General features: G+C 43.2%; 1 protein-coding gene across 1 annotated transcript in view; it reads left to right on the forward strand.

The window, feature by feature from the left end:
* Positions 1-19,152, forward strand: part of TRPM8 (transient receptor potential cation channel subfamily M member 8) — an 89,188-nt gene that overhangs the window by 19,180 nt on the left and 50,856 nt on the right. Inside the window, exons 8-13 of the mRNA XM_043877762.1 lie at positions 1,297-1,494; positions 9,275-9,377; positions 10,693-10,811; positions 15,511-15,801; positions 17,591-17,686; positions 18,711-18,840. Coding sequence (XP_043733697.1) covers positions 1,297-1,494; positions 9,275-9,377; positions 10,693-10,811; positions 15,511-15,801; positions 17,591-17,686; positions 18,711-18,840 — 937 coding nt within the window. The remainder of the gene's footprint in view (positions 1-1,296; positions 1,495-9,274; positions 9,378-10,692; positions 10,812-15,510; positions 15,802-17,590; positions 17,687-18,710; positions 18,841-19,152) is intronic.

Consider the following 19,152-nt stretch of genomic DNA (forward strand, 5'->3'; position numbering starts at 1 on the left):
GCAGAGTTAGTTGGAATCATAATCTAATGCTTCTCTTTGTTTATTATTTTCTGTAACAATGATCCATTTATTTATTCCTTCATGAGCAGGTATTTGTTAAGTACCTTCTGTGAGACCTACTGTTGAAAACATTATTAAATAAAGATTTTTCAGGGAAAGACTTTTCAGAGAAAAATTAGAGATTTTTTTGCAGCGTGAAATAGTCAGTATGGAAATGCCTGAAGAGGCAGTCATATTACAGAGGAAGAGAGATGGAGAAAAAGTAACTGAAGGTGGTTACATTTATTGTCACTCAGATTTTAGATTTAGAATTAAGGTTTCCAGGGAGGTTCTGCTTGTCTAGAGTATTGCATTTCTGTAGCATTTCCCTCAAAGTCTGTTCAGCCAGTTCGCAACCCACAGATGCTACAGGAGAGAGGAAAGAGGAGAGAGGGAGGAGAGACTGCCCATTGAGCTCTTCATCCTTCAGCTCACTCTCCTATCACCCCCACTCCTGCCCCAGCACGGCCCCGACACCCACCTTTGGCACAGGTAGGGAGGTGAAGATGGATCCCAGCCTGATCTGATGAAGGCTCCACACTCTATGAGCAACGTCTTCTCTAAGGGAGACAGCATTCCTGGCTAAAGGAAGGGGCATCGCAGTGTCTCCTGTGCTCACGTGTACATCACTTTGTCTTGTTGTCTAGTGATTAAAATTCTTCAGACCTGATTCCCTTATGCTGGTCTCTGTGGTTTTTATCAAGGAAATAAAAGTATGGTAGGTGTCTATCCAGAAAGCAAATACATTTTTCTTTTCTTTACATAAAAGGAGAAAAGAAAATTATTTGAGGAGGGAAATATGTGAGTCAAAAAAGTGTGCCAGCTCCTGGGAAGGTATTTTCATACCTTAAAACTATGCATATTATTCACCTCTGTCATATAAGCCATCAATGAAAATGTTGAGTATCATCTTAAGAGTTGTCATTCGAATCTATGATGTCAACATTTGGAATGATCAGTTTTGTATAGAGGGATATTTTGAAGCACTTATTTGTGGGAAACTTGCCAGTCGCACGTGTCCTTACTATGGAATTTGATATTAACACAGGACGTAAGACAACTGGCTTGCATTTCTGATTCTTAAAGCGGTTGCAACTATTTGCTTTGCTTCTGATTGAAAATGAACCTCCCCTGCCCCCACAGAAGGATACAGTGCAGAGTTGTGTCCATGTGATTTGTTCACCACCTTGATTAGAACCTCGGTCCCGGGCCGGGTTCTGTTGATCCTCTGGTCGACTCTTAGCTCCCTTCTCGCAGGCCATCAATACCTCCGTCAAAAGTAAAATCCCCTGCGTGGTGGTGGAAGGCTCGGGGCAGATTGCCGATGTGATCGCGAGCCTGGTGGAGGTGGAGGATGTCCTGACGTCATCCATCATCAAGGAGAAGCTGGTGCGCTTCCTGCCCCGCACGGTGTCCCGGCTGCCTGAGGAGGAGACGGAGAGCTGGATCCGATGGGTGAGCGGTGGGGGGGCAAGTTCACAGGAAGGGAGGGGCGGGTGTCTTCACTGCCAGCCTCCACCAGCAGCTCTGGGTGTTTATACTTTCTCAGTGACTTTGAAACTGCACTCCAGCCCAAACAGGTTTTTTTCCTTGGAAACTGAAGCTCCTATACATTAAATGACTTGCCGAGTCTCCATACCTCATAAGGTGTAGCGGATGGGGCTTAAATTCCAGTCCGCCTGGTTTCAAAGCTGATACTCCTTCTTTCACACTCTGCCAATAAGCATTGAGCTTCTGTGTCTTGTATCAGCAGTGGGGGGTGAGGGGGTGGGGGTTGGGGGGTGGGGGGTGAAATCCCTGTGATGATGTTTTAGAAATGCAGATTCTAAATCAAATCTGTATCTAGTGGAGAAGCTGTTACTACAGAAAGATTGCCTTTCTAAGTTAACTGGCCTGTGATTCATTCATAATCTCTCATCTTTCCTATTGGATCATGTAAGAAATGTGTACTGATTGAAATATCTCTGGCTTCTTATTGCTAAGCCAGTAAAGTATCTTAACATAGTGCTCTGCTTTCTCCCCTTTCTCTCTGGATCATGCCTGGTGTTGACTTGAAATGCCTTTCATCTTGTTGACTGTTCAGTTTGTGATAGAGTTCACGTTGATAGGAGTGGGGACATTCCCATCAGCTCATTTGAAAATGGCCTTCGATCTTTGGGTATTCTTAGGAGCCTGTGCTGCCACTTGGAAAGTTTTCCATAAAGGAAATAACAGGATGTAGACAGCAAGAGTTATTTTAATCATGGAACCCATTTCATCATTAGAGTGAAAGGTTGAATTTAGTATAAATAGTTTTCATAAGTTCTTTAATTAGCTTGGTATTTCAGCAGCATTTTGTTGTGGAAGAACCTCGAAGTGTCAAATTTGGCAAACTGAAATCTTGGAGTAGTGAAGACAATCTTGCTCATGGTAGCATTTGTCATTGTGTTTTTTTCTTTTATCGAAGCATAGTTGATTTACAATATTGTGTTCATTTCAGGTATACAGCAAAGTGATTCGTATCTCTATCTATCTATCTATCGATCTATCGATCTATCCATCTATCTATCTATCTATGCTGTGCCCATTTGCTCAATCATGTCTGACTCTTTTGTGACCTCATGGACTGTAGCCCACTAAGCTCCTCTGTCCATGGGATTTTCCAAGCAAGAATACTGGAGTGGGTTGCCATTCCCTTCTTCAGGGGATCCTCTCAACATAGGGATCAAACCTTCATCTCTTACATTGGCAGGCAGATTCTTTACCACTGAGCCACAGGGGAAGCTCAGAGATAAATATTTATAAATATATATAGAAATATATGTATGTGCATGTATGTTGAGTTGCTTTAATTTTGTCCTACTCTTTGCGACCCTATGGAGCATAGCCCGCCAGGCTCTTCTATCCATGGGATTCTCCGGGCAAGAATACTGGAGTGGGTTGCCATGCCCTCCTCCAGGGGATCTACCTGACCCAGGGATCAAACCCGTGTCTCTAATATCTCCTGCACTGGCAGGCAGGTCCTTTACCACTAGGGCCATCTGGGAAGCCCCATATATGTAACTTTCTTTTGCAGATTCTTTTTCATTACAGATTACGACAAGATACTGAATATAGTTCCCTGTGCTAAACAGTAAACCCTTGTTTATTTTATATAGAGTACTGTGTATTGGTCTTTGTCCTTATTTAAAGCAAGCATGAACAAATCAAATTCTGGTAAATAATGAGAAAAATCAAGCCTACCATCGAGGCTGCCAGGTACTCAATATTAAATGAACAAACAGCGAGACCCTCTTGGCTTTATTTAATTTCACATGACTGGGCAGTTAGGTGATGATCCAGGGAAGGTACGACAGGACCAAAGTGACCAGGACACAAGTCCTTTCTGGATTAAGCTTCACTACCAAGACTCAGAATTAGAAGATGCAGCTGCGTCTTCTTCCCACACCTGAGAGTCTCTGTTGGTGCTGAATGATGCTCTGTCCAACAAACGCTCAGGTGATGTTCCTACTTGAGGTGCTGCGTTTTGCAGATTTTGCTAGAAAGGGTAAAGCTGGTGGTTTTCTGTGAAAGTTCTTGCTGGGATTTGCTTGTATCTTGTTCAAGTCCGGTTGGGATGAATAGAGTGATATCAGCTTCATTGATGATGAAGGCCAAGTTGAAAGATGCAGCTTAGGGGTGCAGCCACCACAGACCTCCTTATGCTGAGCCCCAGAATGAGACAGATGAACCCACCCAGACAGAGGCAGCCCTGGAGGATTGCCGGCCCGCTGTCAGGTGACACTTGTGGTGACAGCTGACACTAGATCTCTAGCACGCTGCAAGGAGCAGATCCCAACGAAGAAGCAGGAGGGGGCTGGCTGGGTAAGGCCAAAGTTGGCAGTTGCCTATGTCACTCCCCAACCCCGAGCCAGTCGAGGTAGTGGTGAAGAATCCGCCTGCCAGTGTAGGAAAGGCAGGAGACATGGATTCAATCCCTGGGTTGGGAAGATACTGTAGAGAAGGAAATGGCAGCTCACTCCAGTATTCTTGCCTGGAGAATCCCATGGACAGAGGAGCCTGGCGGGCCACAGTCCATGGGATCGCAAAGAGTTGGACATGGCTGAACATGCACACACACAAACACCCTGAATACCCAGGAGCCTGATTTGAATAGAGTGCCCTCTGGGTGAAAATATGTGGGTGAGAGAAATACATATAACCCACAGTGGTTATTTCCGGTTCCCAATATATTCAGACCTAAACAGTTTGAGTCATTTCAAACATATCAAGGGAGCAACCCCAAAGCATAGATACAAACCTGAGACTTTGTGTGTTGAGCAATGTCCTCAAGGTAGTTTCCTGTGATGGATGGAAGAAATTCAGTGGTCAGTTCAAGGATGCTCGCAGACAGAGGAATAGACAACTCTTAACTCACTCGTCAAAGATGGCCCTGGGTCCATTCCACTGACTTTCCTCTTATTCCTTATGCACATTGATTGTAGAGTCCAGACAAGGTCATGTCCAAAGGGCCATGCCACTGTATGGGTCCCCATACCCTTTATGAAGGATTTTTTTTAAAGTTTTTTTTTTTTTTTTTGATGTGGGCCATTTTTTAAAAAAAGTCTTTATTGAATTTGTTATAATATTGTTTCTGTTTTACGTTTTGGTGTTTTGGCTGCGAGGTATGTGGATCTTAGCTACCCAACCAGGGATTGAATCTGCACCCCTTGCATTGGAAGGTGAAGTCTAAACCACTGGACCACCAGGGAAGTCCCTTTATGAAGGGTTTTGATTTTCTGCTTCAAGAAAACTGCTACAGAAAGTCACGTGAAGCAGACTAAATGTCAGACACATTTCACTTTCTATGATTATTTTGCCCTTTCTGGGGTGCATATCTAATTCATATTCATATGCTAATGATTTATCATAATTATAATCATGTCAATCAGAAGACATACATCCATAATAAAAATTAGCCTGGCATTTTAATTATGCATGTATATGGGGTTTGGCAGTTGGTAGAGATTTCCCAAAAGACAAAGCTTGAGAGTGGAATTATTAATGAATGAATGTATACATTCAGTCAAATATTCGTTGAGCAGCCTCTCAGGGTAATTGTGGGTGGCCTCACTGGTCATGTGGACAAGCATCCCCTAAGCCTGGCCTCACAGTTTCTCATCCTTCTCAAGAGACACCATATACTTGCCCCCTGGGACCAGGCCCTGCTCCCCTACCAGGGTTTCTCATAGTTCTCTACTCTGCCTTCTCCTACCTGCTCAAGAACTTGACCCTTCAGGGTCTCCCAGCCTGCCAGCCAACCTGGTATCATTCATTTCCAACACTTGCGTTTATTCAGTAGTAATTTATTGAGCGCATACTGATGCCTGATCCTGGAACAGACATTTCAGAAAGAAGGGTATTCAACAAAGAGTGCTTGTCCTCAGAGAGAAAACAGAAATTGGGGAAAAAAAATTCCTGTGGCATGATTACAGAACAGTGCAGTGTTTAATTTCACACCAGAAAAGGGAGTTTTGAAGAAAGTTAGCAGCGTGGATGCGCTGGGCTTGAGCCAAGGGAGCCTGGCCTGGTGTGGGAGGCCTTTCAGCGGAGGGCTTCTCAGAGGAGGTGATGTGGGAGCTGAGATCTGAGTGATGGGTGAGGGTCAAGGGTGAGGGCTGGGCTTGTTTGGGGCACAGCTCCTGAGACTCGAGGTAAGCTCGGCTCCCCAAGGGACTGAAAGATGGCGATGAGGGTGGATGCTTTTGGGTGGAGACTGTGGGACTTAGGAGGGGCCAGGCCAGGGAGTCCTTGACCACTGTCTAGAGTTTTGGTCTTGCTTAGGTGTGTCAGGAAGTCACCGAGGGGTTTGAGGCAGGGTGAGGTGTGATCTGAGTATGTTTCAGTTGAGGTCACAGAGGCTGCAGTTGGGGGTCAGGATTCTAGGGGGGTCAGAGTATGGGTGGGCGCCCCTGCAGAGTCTCTGGGTTCCATCCATTTGCTCTGTATCCATGCTCATCTTCTCCTTCTTCCTTTTCATTCCAAAGGAAAAGTTTTCTCGGCCCTTCTGTGCTGCCCACACCCAGCTGACCCCAGAATCTTGGGACCTGGACCCATCCTCACCTGTCATTTCTGGCCAGACCCCTTTCCTTTGCATGAACTTTGCAGCCAGTGTGGTGAGAGGACCCTTCCTTTCCTGCCATCAGCCCCTCTCCCTCTCCGTCAAACTCACTGTGGTCTGTGCTTTCCTGCAGTTTTCATCTATTTCCTCATCACCCTCAGATGCCTTTTGAACGAAGCCCTTGAACACCACCTTTCCTAGGAAACTGCAACCTTAAGGTCACCTCCTAAAGTCAGTATTCCAGGGCTCTCCTTTTTCTTTTTGAAAAATTGAACTCAAGTTATAATACTGTGTTCTATCAGGTATACAGCCAAGTGATTCAATCAGGTATACAGCCGAGTGATTCAATTATATAAATGCATATATAAATATATATACTTATTATTGTTGCTGTTCAGTCGCCCAGTCGTGGCTGACTCTTTGTGACCCCGTGGACTGCAGCACGCCAGGCCTCTCTGTCCTTCACCATCTTCTGGAGCTTTCCCAAATTCATGTTTATTGCATCGGTGATGCTGTCCAGCCATCTCATCCTCTGATGCCCTCTTCTCCTTCTGCCCTCGATCTTTCCTAGCATTGGGGACTTTTCCAGAGAGTCAGCTGTTCGAATCAGATGACCAAAATACTGGAGCTTCAGCTTCAGCATCAGTCCTTCCAGTGAATATTCAGGGTTGATCTCCCTTAAGATCGACTGGTTTGATCCCCTTACTATCCAAGGAGCTCTCAAGGGTCTGCTCCAGCAACACAATTTGAAGGCATTAATTCTTTGGTGTTCTACCTTCTTTGTGGTCCAGCTCTTACAACCGTACATGACCACTGGGAAGACCATAGCCTTGACTCTGTGGACCTTTGTCAGCAGAGTGATGTCTCTGCTTTTCTAAGTTTGTCATCGCTTTCCTGCCAAGAAGCCATTCTGATTTCACAGTTGCAGTCACTGTCCTCAGTGATTTTGGAGCCCAGGAAGAGGAAATGTGTCACTACTTCTGCATATTCCCTTTCTGTTTGCCATGCAGTAATGGGGCCAGATGTCATGATCTTAGATTTTTAAATATTTAATCTTAAGCCGGCTCTTTCACTCCCCTCCTTCATCCTCACCGAGAGGCTCTTTAGTTCCTCTTTGCTTTCTGCGATTGGAGTGCTATCATCTGCATACCTGAAGTTGTTGATGTTTCTCCCGCCTTTCTTTATTCCGGCTTGTAACTCACCCAGCCCAGCATTTCTCATGATGTGCTCAGCGTATAGGTTAAACAAACAGGGTGACAGCAGACAGCCCTGTCCTACTCGTTTCTCGATCTTGAACCAATCAGTTGTTCATACAGGGTTCTAACAGTTGCTTCTTGACCCACATACGGGTTTCTCAGGAGACGGGTAAGATGGTCTGGTATTCCCACCCCTCTTAAGAGCTGTCTATAGTTTGCCATGATTTACATGATCGAAAGCTTTAGCATAGTTGATGAACAGAGACAGATGGTTTTCTGTACGTATATATGTACACACATATATTTTTATGTAAAGAATATGTATATATTATTTTTCAGATTCTTTTCCATTATAAGACATTACAGGGAATTCCCTGGTGGTCCTGTGGCTAAGACTCTGTACTCCCAATGCAGGGGTCCTGGGTTCAATCCCTGGTCAGGGAACTGGATCCTACATGCCACCACTAAGACCAAGAACAGCCAAATAAATAAAAATAAATATATATTCAAAAAAGACAAGATATTGCATATAGTTCCCTGTGCTATACAGTAAATCCTTGTCATTTGGACAATCCTTGTTGTTTTGCATTTAGTAGCGTGTATCTGTTAATCCCATACTATTAATTTATCCGTCCCCTCCCCTTCCTCCTCTGGTAACCATAAATTTGTTTTCTATGTCTGTGAGTCTGTTTCTGTTTTCTAAATAAGCTTATTTGTATTATTTTTAGATTCCACATATAAGTGATATATTATTTGTCTTCCTCTGTCTTATTTCACTTAGTATGATAATCTCTAGGTCCATCCATGTTGCTGAAAATGGCATTATTTCATTCTTTTTTTATGACTAATATTCCTGTGTGTGTGTGTGTGTGTATTCACCCCATCTTCTTTGTCCGTTTATCTGTTGATGGTTGCTTATGACTTGGCTGTTGTAAGGAGTGCTACTATGAACACTGGAGTGCGTGTATCTTTTCAAATTAGGGTTTTCATCTTTTCTGAATATACACAAGGACGCTTTTTAGTTCACATCTTCATCCTCAACCTGACCTGAGGCTTCCCTCTCTGCCCAGCCAAGACTCTGTAGTTCCAGATCTTCATGTCCAAATGTTGCTGGGAAAACCCACCACCTTGAAGTCGGTGTAACCACAGCCAGACTCGCTTCCTCCTCTAGAGGGAGCTCTTCATTTTCAAGCTCCCTCCAAGTGGGCCTGAAACCTTAGAATCCGGAGGGGCTCTGCCTCTCCCTAGGCTTTTTTTTTTAAAGTCTTTTATTGAATTTGTTATAATATAGCTTCTGCTTTATGTTTTTTGGTTTCGTTTTGTTTTTGGCTGTGAGGTATGTGGGATCTTATCTCCCTGACCAGGGATCGAACCTGCATCCCACCATTGGATTGCCAGGGAAGTCCTTCCCCCAGCTCATGAATCTTACAAAGTGTCTTAAAATTAAACATTACAGAGAATCACAAAGGAAAATATAGAGAATCCCTCATCTCTTTATTCAATCACCATGTTGTCTTGGCTTTTTATTCACATTGAATTTTCTTTCCTATAGTCTAAGCCCTTAGGACTACACTTGGACAATTTCTGTGGTTTTTCTGTTCTTTTCCTGATTTATTCACTCATTCAATGATTGAGCGCCTACCACGTGTCACATACACACACACTCACACTCACCCCAGTCATTGTGTCTTGCAGCTTTCTGATAGATTCTTTTTGATATACGTGCCCTTATAGAAGCAGTGCTTTATGCTCATCATGGTCAAGGACTCACTATTTCAATTTAGAAATTAGATGCTATGAGTATGGGCACTGTAGAGGAGGGAAGGAAATCTGAAACATTCTTATAGGTGGTCTTTAAAAAAAAATGGAACAAGACTTTCCCCACCAAAAGAGAGAGAAATTTATACTCCTTGGGCCTGAACTCAGTTGGCTGACAATTCTGCTCTTTAAATCTTACCAGCTCAAAGAAATTCTCGAAAGTTCTCACCTACTAACAGTTATTAAAATGGAAGAAGCAGGGGATGAAATTGTGAGCAATGCAATCTCCTATGCATTGTACAAAGGTGAGTAAAAATAAATCTTCTAGAAATGTGACTTTCTGTGGCTTTTAATGGCTGGCATTTATTTTTTAAGCAGCTTTACTGGAAATATAATCTTGCATTTAATTTTGATTATCATAGGTTGAAAGTTAGAATAACTATTATAGACCTCCTTGGATGTATGTATTTAATAGAAGAAGAATTTTTATGTCATTAAAATATTGGTTAAATATGATCACAGTGCTTTCCAAAGAATTGTCTCTAATAGTGGTTTAAAACCTTTTTCTGAGCCTCAGACATCTGGGAGAATGTGATATAAGCTATGGACCTTTGTCCTAGTATTCCACATCTATGTAAACATATGCCCACACACTTCACACACACATAATTCTGCATTCAGTTTCAGGGGCTAACACATCTCCTGAAGCTTGTGAATGAACCTCAGTTTTAAATCCTCATGTGTGAACTTTGCTTGCTGAGAATCCCATCCAGATGGAATTACCTGAAGTAAATAGATCCTTGACAAAGACCGTGAGGAGTTGAGCCACCTGATTAATATCTGTAAAGTATGCAGAGCAGAGCAAGGCACCTCAGAAGTGTGTTTTAAGCATTAACTATTTATTAGAAACATTCTTGTCATACTTGTCAGAAATTTGGTTGTAAAGATATTTATTGAAATGGGGCTACATCTGTAGAGATACATAGATACAGAAAATAGTAGCTCTGGAAAAGACAAGTAGAACATTGCTATAATATAGCTCTTTATTTCATAGATTTAGATATAGTATAAGTCAGATGTGGCCCTGGAAATGTAATATTTATGGAATCTGGATCTATAGGAAAATATCAATATACCATAGTTATACTGTTAAGATATGGAATGGAAAGATATTATCACCTTAAATGACCTTCATCATATACTTTGGGACATAGAAAATATGGATAAGAATCAGTGAAAATAAAGTGTCAGTGAAATGACAGCTCTGAGTGTCTGATTCCTTTTTAAAAAAATTTTTTTTGTTTGGATCTGGACCATTTTTTAAAAACCTTTAATGAATATGTTATAATATTGCTTCTGCTTTTTATGTTTTGGTTTTTCGCCTGCAAAGCATGTGAGAATCTTAGCTTCTTGTCCAGGGATTGAACCCACACCCCCTGCACTGGAAGATAAAGTCTTAACCGCCGGACCACCAGTGAAGTCCCTCTGAGTGTCTGACTCTGAGAGAACATGTTTAGAATCTCCTTTGACAAATGGCTCTGATAACTGACCGTGTGGAATGGTCCTGATATTCTTGTTTCTGGGTGTTTGGTAAGTTGACTTTTCCCCGTCCTCTTACAGCCTTTAGCACCAATGAACAAGATAAGGATAACTGGAATGGGCAGCTTAAGCTCCTACTGGAGTGGAACCAGCTGGACATAGCCAACGATGAGATTTTCACCAACGACCGCCGATGGGAGGTAAATAAGAAGCCATCCTTGGTGATTCCAGTGGCAGGTCTAGTCCATTTCTTAGAAGGCCTTTGATGTTGAATCTTGTAATGGACGTTCTGTCTGGTGCATCTGTGTTGCTAAGACTCACTTTCTTCATCTTGCTGTTGTTCAGTCGCTAAGTAGTCTCCGACTCTTGGCGACGTCATGGACTGCAGCACGCCAAGCTTCCCTGTCCATCACTTTTCTCCCAGAGTTTGCTCAAACTCATGTCCATTGAGTCAGTGATGCCATCCAACCATCTCATCCTCTGCCGCCCCCTTCTCCTCCTGCCTTCAATCTTTCCCCGCATCAGGGTCTTTTCCAGTGAGTTGGCTCTTCATATCAGGTGGCCAAAGTATTGGAGCTTCAGCTTTAGTATCAGTCCTTCCAGTGAATATTCAGGGTTGATTTCCTTTAGGATAGACTGGTTTGATCTCCTTGCTGTCCAAGGGACTCTCAAGAGTCTTCTCCAGCACTTCTTCATCTGTAGTATGGGATAATAACATTGACTTCGTAGGTTGGTTGTAAAGAGATAATAAAACTAAATATACTATAATGTAAGGTAACATCAAGCTACCCACATCAGCTAAAGTTTACAGCTTTTCAGCCATGCCATGAGAGGCAATTCTCCATCTGGGTGTAGAGGTGAAGATTTCCTCTTGGGGGAAATATATGCTCGACAGCAATACTCATTTTGTGCCATACTCCACCTTCCTAGCCAAATTCTAATGAGAAAATCATCAGACGTGAGATGCATAAGAGACAAATAGAACAAGTTGATTGAAGACATACAATGAATATCATAGAAAATTGGGCCTCCCCCAGGCAAACCTTTCCCTCTAGTATGGAAGTTGTATGTCCAGGAAATCTGTATTTTTTTCCAGTAAGCTGAGTTTTCTCGTTTAGAATTAATTTTTTTACATTTATTCAGCGGCACTGAGTCTTAGTTGCAGTATGTGGGATCTTTTGTTTCAGCATGGGAACTCTTAGTTGCAGGATCTAGTTCGCTGACCAGGGATCGAACTTAGGCCCCCTGCATTGGGAGCACAGAATCTTAACCACTGGACTACTTGGGAAGTCCCTCTCACTTAGAATTTGATGAGAGTCATAAGGCTACGCTTTACAGCAGCATCCTCTTGTATACAACTAAACTGAGATCCACTTCAGGAATTCTGTTTCATAGGAAAAATTATGAACTGTCATACTTGGATCTACATGGCAGGGGCTTCTTTGTTTCAGCTCTTCAGTCATTGGTGGGCAGTGAGAATTTCATTCTATATGTGTATAACAGTATAAGGCATGTGTATTTCATAACTTTGTATCCTTCCCAGTCAGATTCAGAAAACACTTTTAGGCCTATCATCATATAATCAAAGATGAAGAATTCATTTATACTAACGTGATCAATTTTAATGATAGAATACAAATAAAGTCATGGCTTATGGACATTTAAATTATTCATTTCTTTAGCAAACACTATCTTTGTTTGGTTTTTGCAGCATAATGAGCCCTATCTCATATGGCAAGCCTTGAGTTAGTTGAGGGAAAGTAGAATTGCAGGTAGATTTAGTTAATTGATTCATAAATGAACCCATGTGTATGAACTGTCTTATTTAAGTGAGGTTAGATGGGACAAATAAACATAAAGTTGGGCACATATTGAATCAACTATTTAATTTTACTGACTTAGATAAAGATAGTTAGCATGAAGGGTCTAATGGTTGAGAGAATGGACTCTGGAGCCAGCCCCTCTGCATGACTTAACCTCTGCAAGTTACTTAACTTTCTATGCCTCCGTTTCCTTGTACAGTGGTGAGTTGGGGTCAGCTCATATTGTTTTTAGCAATAAACAAAGTTGACTGCTAAAATTTGTAGGGATTTTTGAGTCAGTTGTTAAATATAGTCATTAAAAATCAAATAATATAAACTTAGAACTAAATAAATTTTATTAAAAACAAAGGCAATACTTAATCAGACTCATCCCTTTCTAACTGTTTTACTACATTTGCTATGATCTAGCTTCGGGAAGTTATGTCTGTTGTGTCTGTGTGCTGGAAACTCCGTACCTGGTAGTCTGTGTCGAGGCCCAATTGCACATTCAGTGATATCACATGATAGCTGAAGACTGGCTGTGGTGGGAAAATTTACACCATAGTAATGGGCAAATGCCCCAAATCAGGGCTTATTTTCTTCTAGAGAGTTGATTGTAAAGTATTTACCAGCATACCACTGCTCATTTAAAAATGGAGATGGTAATTAATAGCAGTACCTACCTCATTGGACTGATACAATCAGATGTTCCTAAAGTGCTTAAGACATAGGCACCTGTTAAGTCCAATGTAAGTCTTTGTTTAAAAATAAATACAGATCTTTGGAATGATGGTTGTATTTGTGTAACCTCTTATACAGCACAAAGCAGTTTCACTGTGCTTGTTCACTTGGCCCTCATGCCAACCATCCCAGGGATTATCTCATTTTGATGGTTAATAAGCCAGGGCTCCATGGGTACCACTGGGGAGCATTCTGATGGCATTTTGGGGGCCTGTTCTGAACTTGAAACTCTAAAGGCATCTGGACCCATGTTACCTCATTTCATTCCCACACACACCTATTTTAGAGATGAGAAAAATGAGATGCAGAGACACAGTCTCATTCAAGGTTGCACATAAGGTAAGGTAAAACCAAGATGTGGAAACAAAGGCGTGTCTGGCTTTAAAGCTGTTCTCTTTCCCTGTGTTCCAGAGGTTATCAGTGAGTGATCCCTAGACCAGGGGTTGCACAGGCTTAACCTGGGAGCTGGTTAGCAGTGCAGATCATCAGGGCAGCCACCGCTTTCTGCCTCTGTCCCACTGGGAGCCACAGTGTGGGGACTCAAGGGCCCCTTGGCAGTTCCCTCTGCAGGCAACGTGTGATCCTCCTGAGACCAACATCAGAAACAGAAACTGCTATTGCTGCCCTTGGCCGGGGATATTCCCCTGAACTAGGTCTCAGACACATGAAGTGCGGAGAGTGGACTGGGTGGGCAGCAGGGAGACGTGTGGGGTTTGGCGCTGCAGCGCCCAGGCTCCTGGAGCCTCCCCCACTGGCTCCAGCTGATGGTTCTCCATGGTGTCAGATCTTCTGGTGTTTACTTGTGAGTGTTAGTCGCTCCATCATGTCTGACTCTTTGCGACCCCATGGACTGTAGGTAGCCCGCCAGGCTCCTCTGTCCTTGGATTGTCCAGCCAAGAATACTGGAGTGGGTTGCCATTCCTTGTTCCAGGGGATCTTCCTGACCCAGGGATTGAACCCAGGTCTCCTGCATTGCAGGTGGATTCTTTACTGTCTGAGGCATCTGGATTGTAATGCTGGAATTGTGGATTTTTATGAACCATCTAATTTTTTTATTAATTAATTTTTTTTTGCAGTATAGTTGCTTTATAGGACTTTATAGTGGTTTTGTAGGACTTCCCTGTAGCTCAGACAGTAAAGAATCTGCCTGCAATGCAGGAGACCAGGGTTTGATCCCTGGGTCAGGAAGATCCTCTGGAGAAGGGAATGGCAACCCACTCCAGCATTCTTGCCTGGAGAATCCCATGGACAGAGGAGGCTGGTGGGCTGCAGTCCATGGGGTTGCAGAGTCAGACACGGCTGAGCGACTCACACACACACACAGTCACTTTACGGTGTTGTGTTAGTTTCTGCTGCTGCTGCTGTTAAGTCGCTTCAGTCGTGTCCAACTCTGTGTTAGTTTCTATTGCATAGCAGAATGAATCAGCCGCACATGTACATGTGTCCCCTTGCTGCTGGATTTCCTTCCCATTGAGGACACCATGGTGCATTGAGTTCCCTGTGTTATACAGTATATTCCTATCAGTTTTCTATTTTATACATAGTTTCTGTTAATGTGGGCAGCTGAATCAAACTGTAAGAAATATTGGGTTGGCCAAAAAATTCATTCAGGTTTTGCAACACCAAATGAACTTTTGGCCAGCCCAGTACTAAGGAGGACAGTGGGAAACAGTGGTATGGCCTGTAGACCACTGGTTTGTGCCTGAAGAATGTATTAATTTTCTTTATTAAGATTTTCAATAAGCTTCTATGGGATAAGGCTTATCAGGAGCCCAGAGTGTAGAGATGAAGGGAAATAATAACTGGGTATCATTGTCAGGTGTTCCAGTAACTCATGGTTTTTTAACATGGCCAGGCATTTGCCTCATGGTATGTGAAGGGCAGCAGGGTGATCCCACGGCACAGAGGGAAGAGTTGGTTGGTGGTTGGTTCATAATGGTGTCTACTGTAGACCTCAGAGAAATGGTGTGAACTGGATGGCAAGTTCCCTGCCCCGTGACAGAGCCAGTGCTTCCTCTATACCAGACATTGGGATCAATTCTTGATCAATGTCATCCCTACATGGTGTCGTTATCTCCACTTTACAATTGCATAAGGCCAAGTCCCATCCAAGCCCACGTCTGGCTGATTTCAGATCCCACCATGCTGCTTCCTTCTCCTGCCTCAACGCTTGAGCTAAAACCCAACATTATGTTACAACTGAAAAGATAAATTTTATTCCCGAAGCAGAGCTGAAGGAAAAGCTGATGATCCTATTGCTTTGTGGTTGAAAGTGCGATGTAAGCTGAGAAAGAAAATGCCTTGCTGCTTTAATTGGGTTTAGGCTGTGCGTTCTCTCTCTGCTCTTTCTCCGTAGTCTGCTGACCTTCAGGAAGTGATGTTTACAGCTCTTATAAAGGACAGACCCAAGTTTGTCCGCCTCTTTCTGGAGAATGGGTTGAACCTGCGGAAGTTCCTCACCAACGACGTCCTCACAGAGCTCTTCTCCAATCACTTCAGCTCCCTGGTGTATCGAAACCTGCAGATTGCCAAGAATTCCTATAATGATGCCCTCCTCACATTTGTCTGGAAACTGGTTGCTAACTTCCGAAGAGGCTTCCGGAAGGAAGACAGGAATAGCAGAGATGAAATAGACATAGAGCTCCACGTATGTACTGGGATGGTTGTCTGCCTGAATTCTCTGATCTCTTGAGTCTTCCTTCAGAAAAATTTCTCTGCCTCTCTAGATTCCTACTCCCTACTCATCACCATCATGTATTTGCTAATTTTTTGCTAATTTTTTTGTCCTACTTCATTTATTTAAGCTAGCAAATCCTATTGAGATAGCAAGTGGTGCATTTTCTTGCTTTATTCTTTGTGCTATATTTACAACTAGTTATTGCAGTGTTTATTAATTGCAAAGGTTGGTGTGATACACTTTCTGAAGGCAACAGAGAACAGGGGCAAACAAATGGCAACCTGTTCGTGCCTTAGCCTTTTGGACGTGATCTGCCTAAAATAGTTCTGTGCTACCCATGCAAAAGACTGGAGAATTGCCAAGTTTTCCTTTGTGAATGAAAAGGGAAGAGAATCTTTCCGAAAGGATAATCCTGGTTTCCATTTGAGAGGATGTTATGGATGTACCACTTATATTCTTTCAAGATTTTCTACTTAAAGGACAGGCAGGGCCAGTTTCCTGCACCTGCAACTCTTTGCTGAAGGCCTCCTCTAGTCAGAGCCCATTGAGGGTCAAGTTGGTGTATAAATACCCCAGCAACTTTCCTGCTCAGAGGGGATAGTTCTGAGGCCTGTGTCCTACACTGGCCCCTAGAGTTGCCTAGTGGGACTGTTGTTGAGTTGCTAGGTCATGTCCGACTCTTTGCAGCCCCGTGGACTATAGCCCGCCAGGGTCCTCTGTCCATGGGATTCTCCAGGGAAGAATACTGTAGTGGGTTGCCATTTCCTTCTCCAGGGGACCTTCCTGACCCAGGGATTGAACCCACATCTCCTGCATTGGCAGGCAGATTCCCACTGAGCCCCCAGGGAAGCCCCAGCTAGTGGGATTAGTTTCTGGTTATTTACTATGATAACCCTGTTGGTCCTTTCTTTTCTAATTTCATTTCCTCAACCTCCGAGTGGTTTTCTTGGAATCACTTCTCAAATAAAATGCTTGTCTCAAATCGTTTTGCTTCTGGGAAAACTCAAGCTAGGTCATTATCTTTTATAGTTCTAGAATTTTAATATATGTGTGTGTTGCAAAAATCTAAATGAGCTAGGTGTTTGAAGAAGCTGGAAGTGTTTTAAAAGCTGTTTGTTTCTATTTATAGTGAAACTCTCCACAGTATCCATAACTGTGCCAGAAACATTTTGTATCTTGGTAAAACTTGTAGGAAAGATTAAAAGGAATCTACAGATAGAGTTGTTTTTCTATCTGAAAAAGATTCCCTTGGAAGATATGGATGGCTAAATGAAGCTGGGATTCTAACTGAAACATTAGGAATTGAAACTTTGAATAAACACTCCAAAGAAATAAATATAGTTTTACATTGTGATAATTGAACTTTAACTATCAGAAAGTCAGAATTTAGATTGAGCGTTTTTCTAGATAAGAAGGAGATTTATATGGTGAGAAGGAATTGCTTTCTCTTCCGGCTGTCATTCAGTTTTTAAATTGCTGTCAGCACATTTTTTCACCCTTTATACTTTTCCATCTACTTGTACATTGCCTTTTATGATAGATCAAAGATTCTGTGTCAAATTATATCACCTGGTGCATTGTGGAGATGAAACGCTCATCCCTATTCTGTGAAAATGGATTCAGGCACCAAGTTACAGAGCCCTCCAAACACGGGGTGCTCCCTAGGGCATCCTGACCCCATTTTCCTTCTTATACTAGTGTGTCTGCTAAAGTAATGTTCCAGTTGTAAGTGCTGACTCCCTGCTCTAACCCCTCCCAGGATGTGTCTCCCATTACTCGGCACCCCCTGCAAGCGCTCTTCATCTGGGCCATTCTTCAGAACAAGAAGGAACTCTCCAAAGTCATTTGGGAGCAGGTAAATGCCCAATCCCTTGGCAAACATATGCTTTGTTGTGGTTGTTCTGACCCTCTCAGAACTCACACACGTGTGCACATGTGCATCCATGCTCAGTTGTGTCTGACTATTTGCTACCCCAGAGAGTATAACCCACCAGGCTCCTCTGTCCTTGGAATTTTCTAGGCAAGTATACTGGAGCTAGTTGCTGTTTCCTTCTTTAGGGGATCTTCTTGATCCAGGGTTTGAAGCTCTGTCTCTTGCATCTCCCGGATTGGCAGACGGATTCTTTACCACTGCACCACCTGGGGAGCCTAATCTTAAAGCATCACTAATGAAATGAAATGTTTGATGTAATGAAAATGGTTGTGGCTTCTTTTTATGTGAACAGAGGTGTGTTTGGGAGGGGAGGTCTCTGGAAAGTCCTGGGCTTTGTGGGCAATCCAGGAAGCACTTACTGCTTAGGTGTGTGTGGATGTGTGATTGTTTTCCAAGAGGATGAGGTTTTTAAGTTTAGTTTAAAAATTAATTTCTAGCTTTATCACATTATAGACAGGAAAGTAGGGCCTGTACAAAATCTGCCCTGGGAAATGATTGATATTTTTCTCTGTGATTCCATACATAATGATTTTTATAAATGATTTATGAGCAGTTGAAAAGCAGTTACCTTCTCCATTTTTAGAGCCTACAATCAGGTACTAAATATTAATTCACACACAGTCTCACTAACTCATTGTCAGATCTTTGTGTCCTTGGCCACTTTCCCGCCTGAGCTCTTACACCGTGGAGGTGGGTCTTCAGACCTCCCACTGCCCCATCGAACTATCAGCTTGTCCTGCAATGATCTTCATACTGTCTTTTTGTATGTTAATTTCGTGCTCAAGACTATGAGTATGTTCAGGTTCAGGGCTCTCGGTGCACACTGCACCTCTTGCTGGGAATCCATTCCCTGCTTTTGCCACAATTTTTTTCCTTGTCTGACTTTGACGTTGGCTTGACCACAAGGGATTTAGAATTAACTGCAGCATGCTCACCTCTCTGAAAGACCAGGGGCTGTACACTGGCTGCCCTGGGGGCCAGCAAACTTCTGAAGACTCTGGCTAAGGTGAAGAACGACATCAACGCTGCAGGGGAGTCGGAGGAGCTGGCAAATGAGTACGAGACCCGAGCAGTGGGTAAGTCTCCGGGAATGGGACCCGGGGCTGGCACAGTCACGCTAGGGGGCAGTTACTGACTTTCCTAAGGTTGAAGGTGGGGAAAAATGGGGGCTTCCTCTCTCCACAGCCTCCCAGAGCCATATGCAGGTCAAGTCTAAGTAACTCAGCACCGTAGGGGAGCCTTGGAGTGTTGCTATTCAGAAGCCGTGACAGGTCTGAGGTTTTATCTGACGTGTGAGCTAACAGGTTAGCCTGCCAGTCTCCCATACCCATACCTAGGGAAGACCCCAGAGCCCTAGTTAGGGGACACAGAGTTTGTTACTAATGGGA

This window comes from Cervus elaphus, chromosome 20 (assembly GCF_910594005.1).
Source record: "Cervus elaphus chromosome 20, mCerEla1.1, whole genome shotgun sequence".
Classification (NCBI taxonomy): Eukaryota; Metazoa; Chordata; class Mammalia; order Artiodactyla; family Cervidae; genus Cervus; species Cervus elaphus.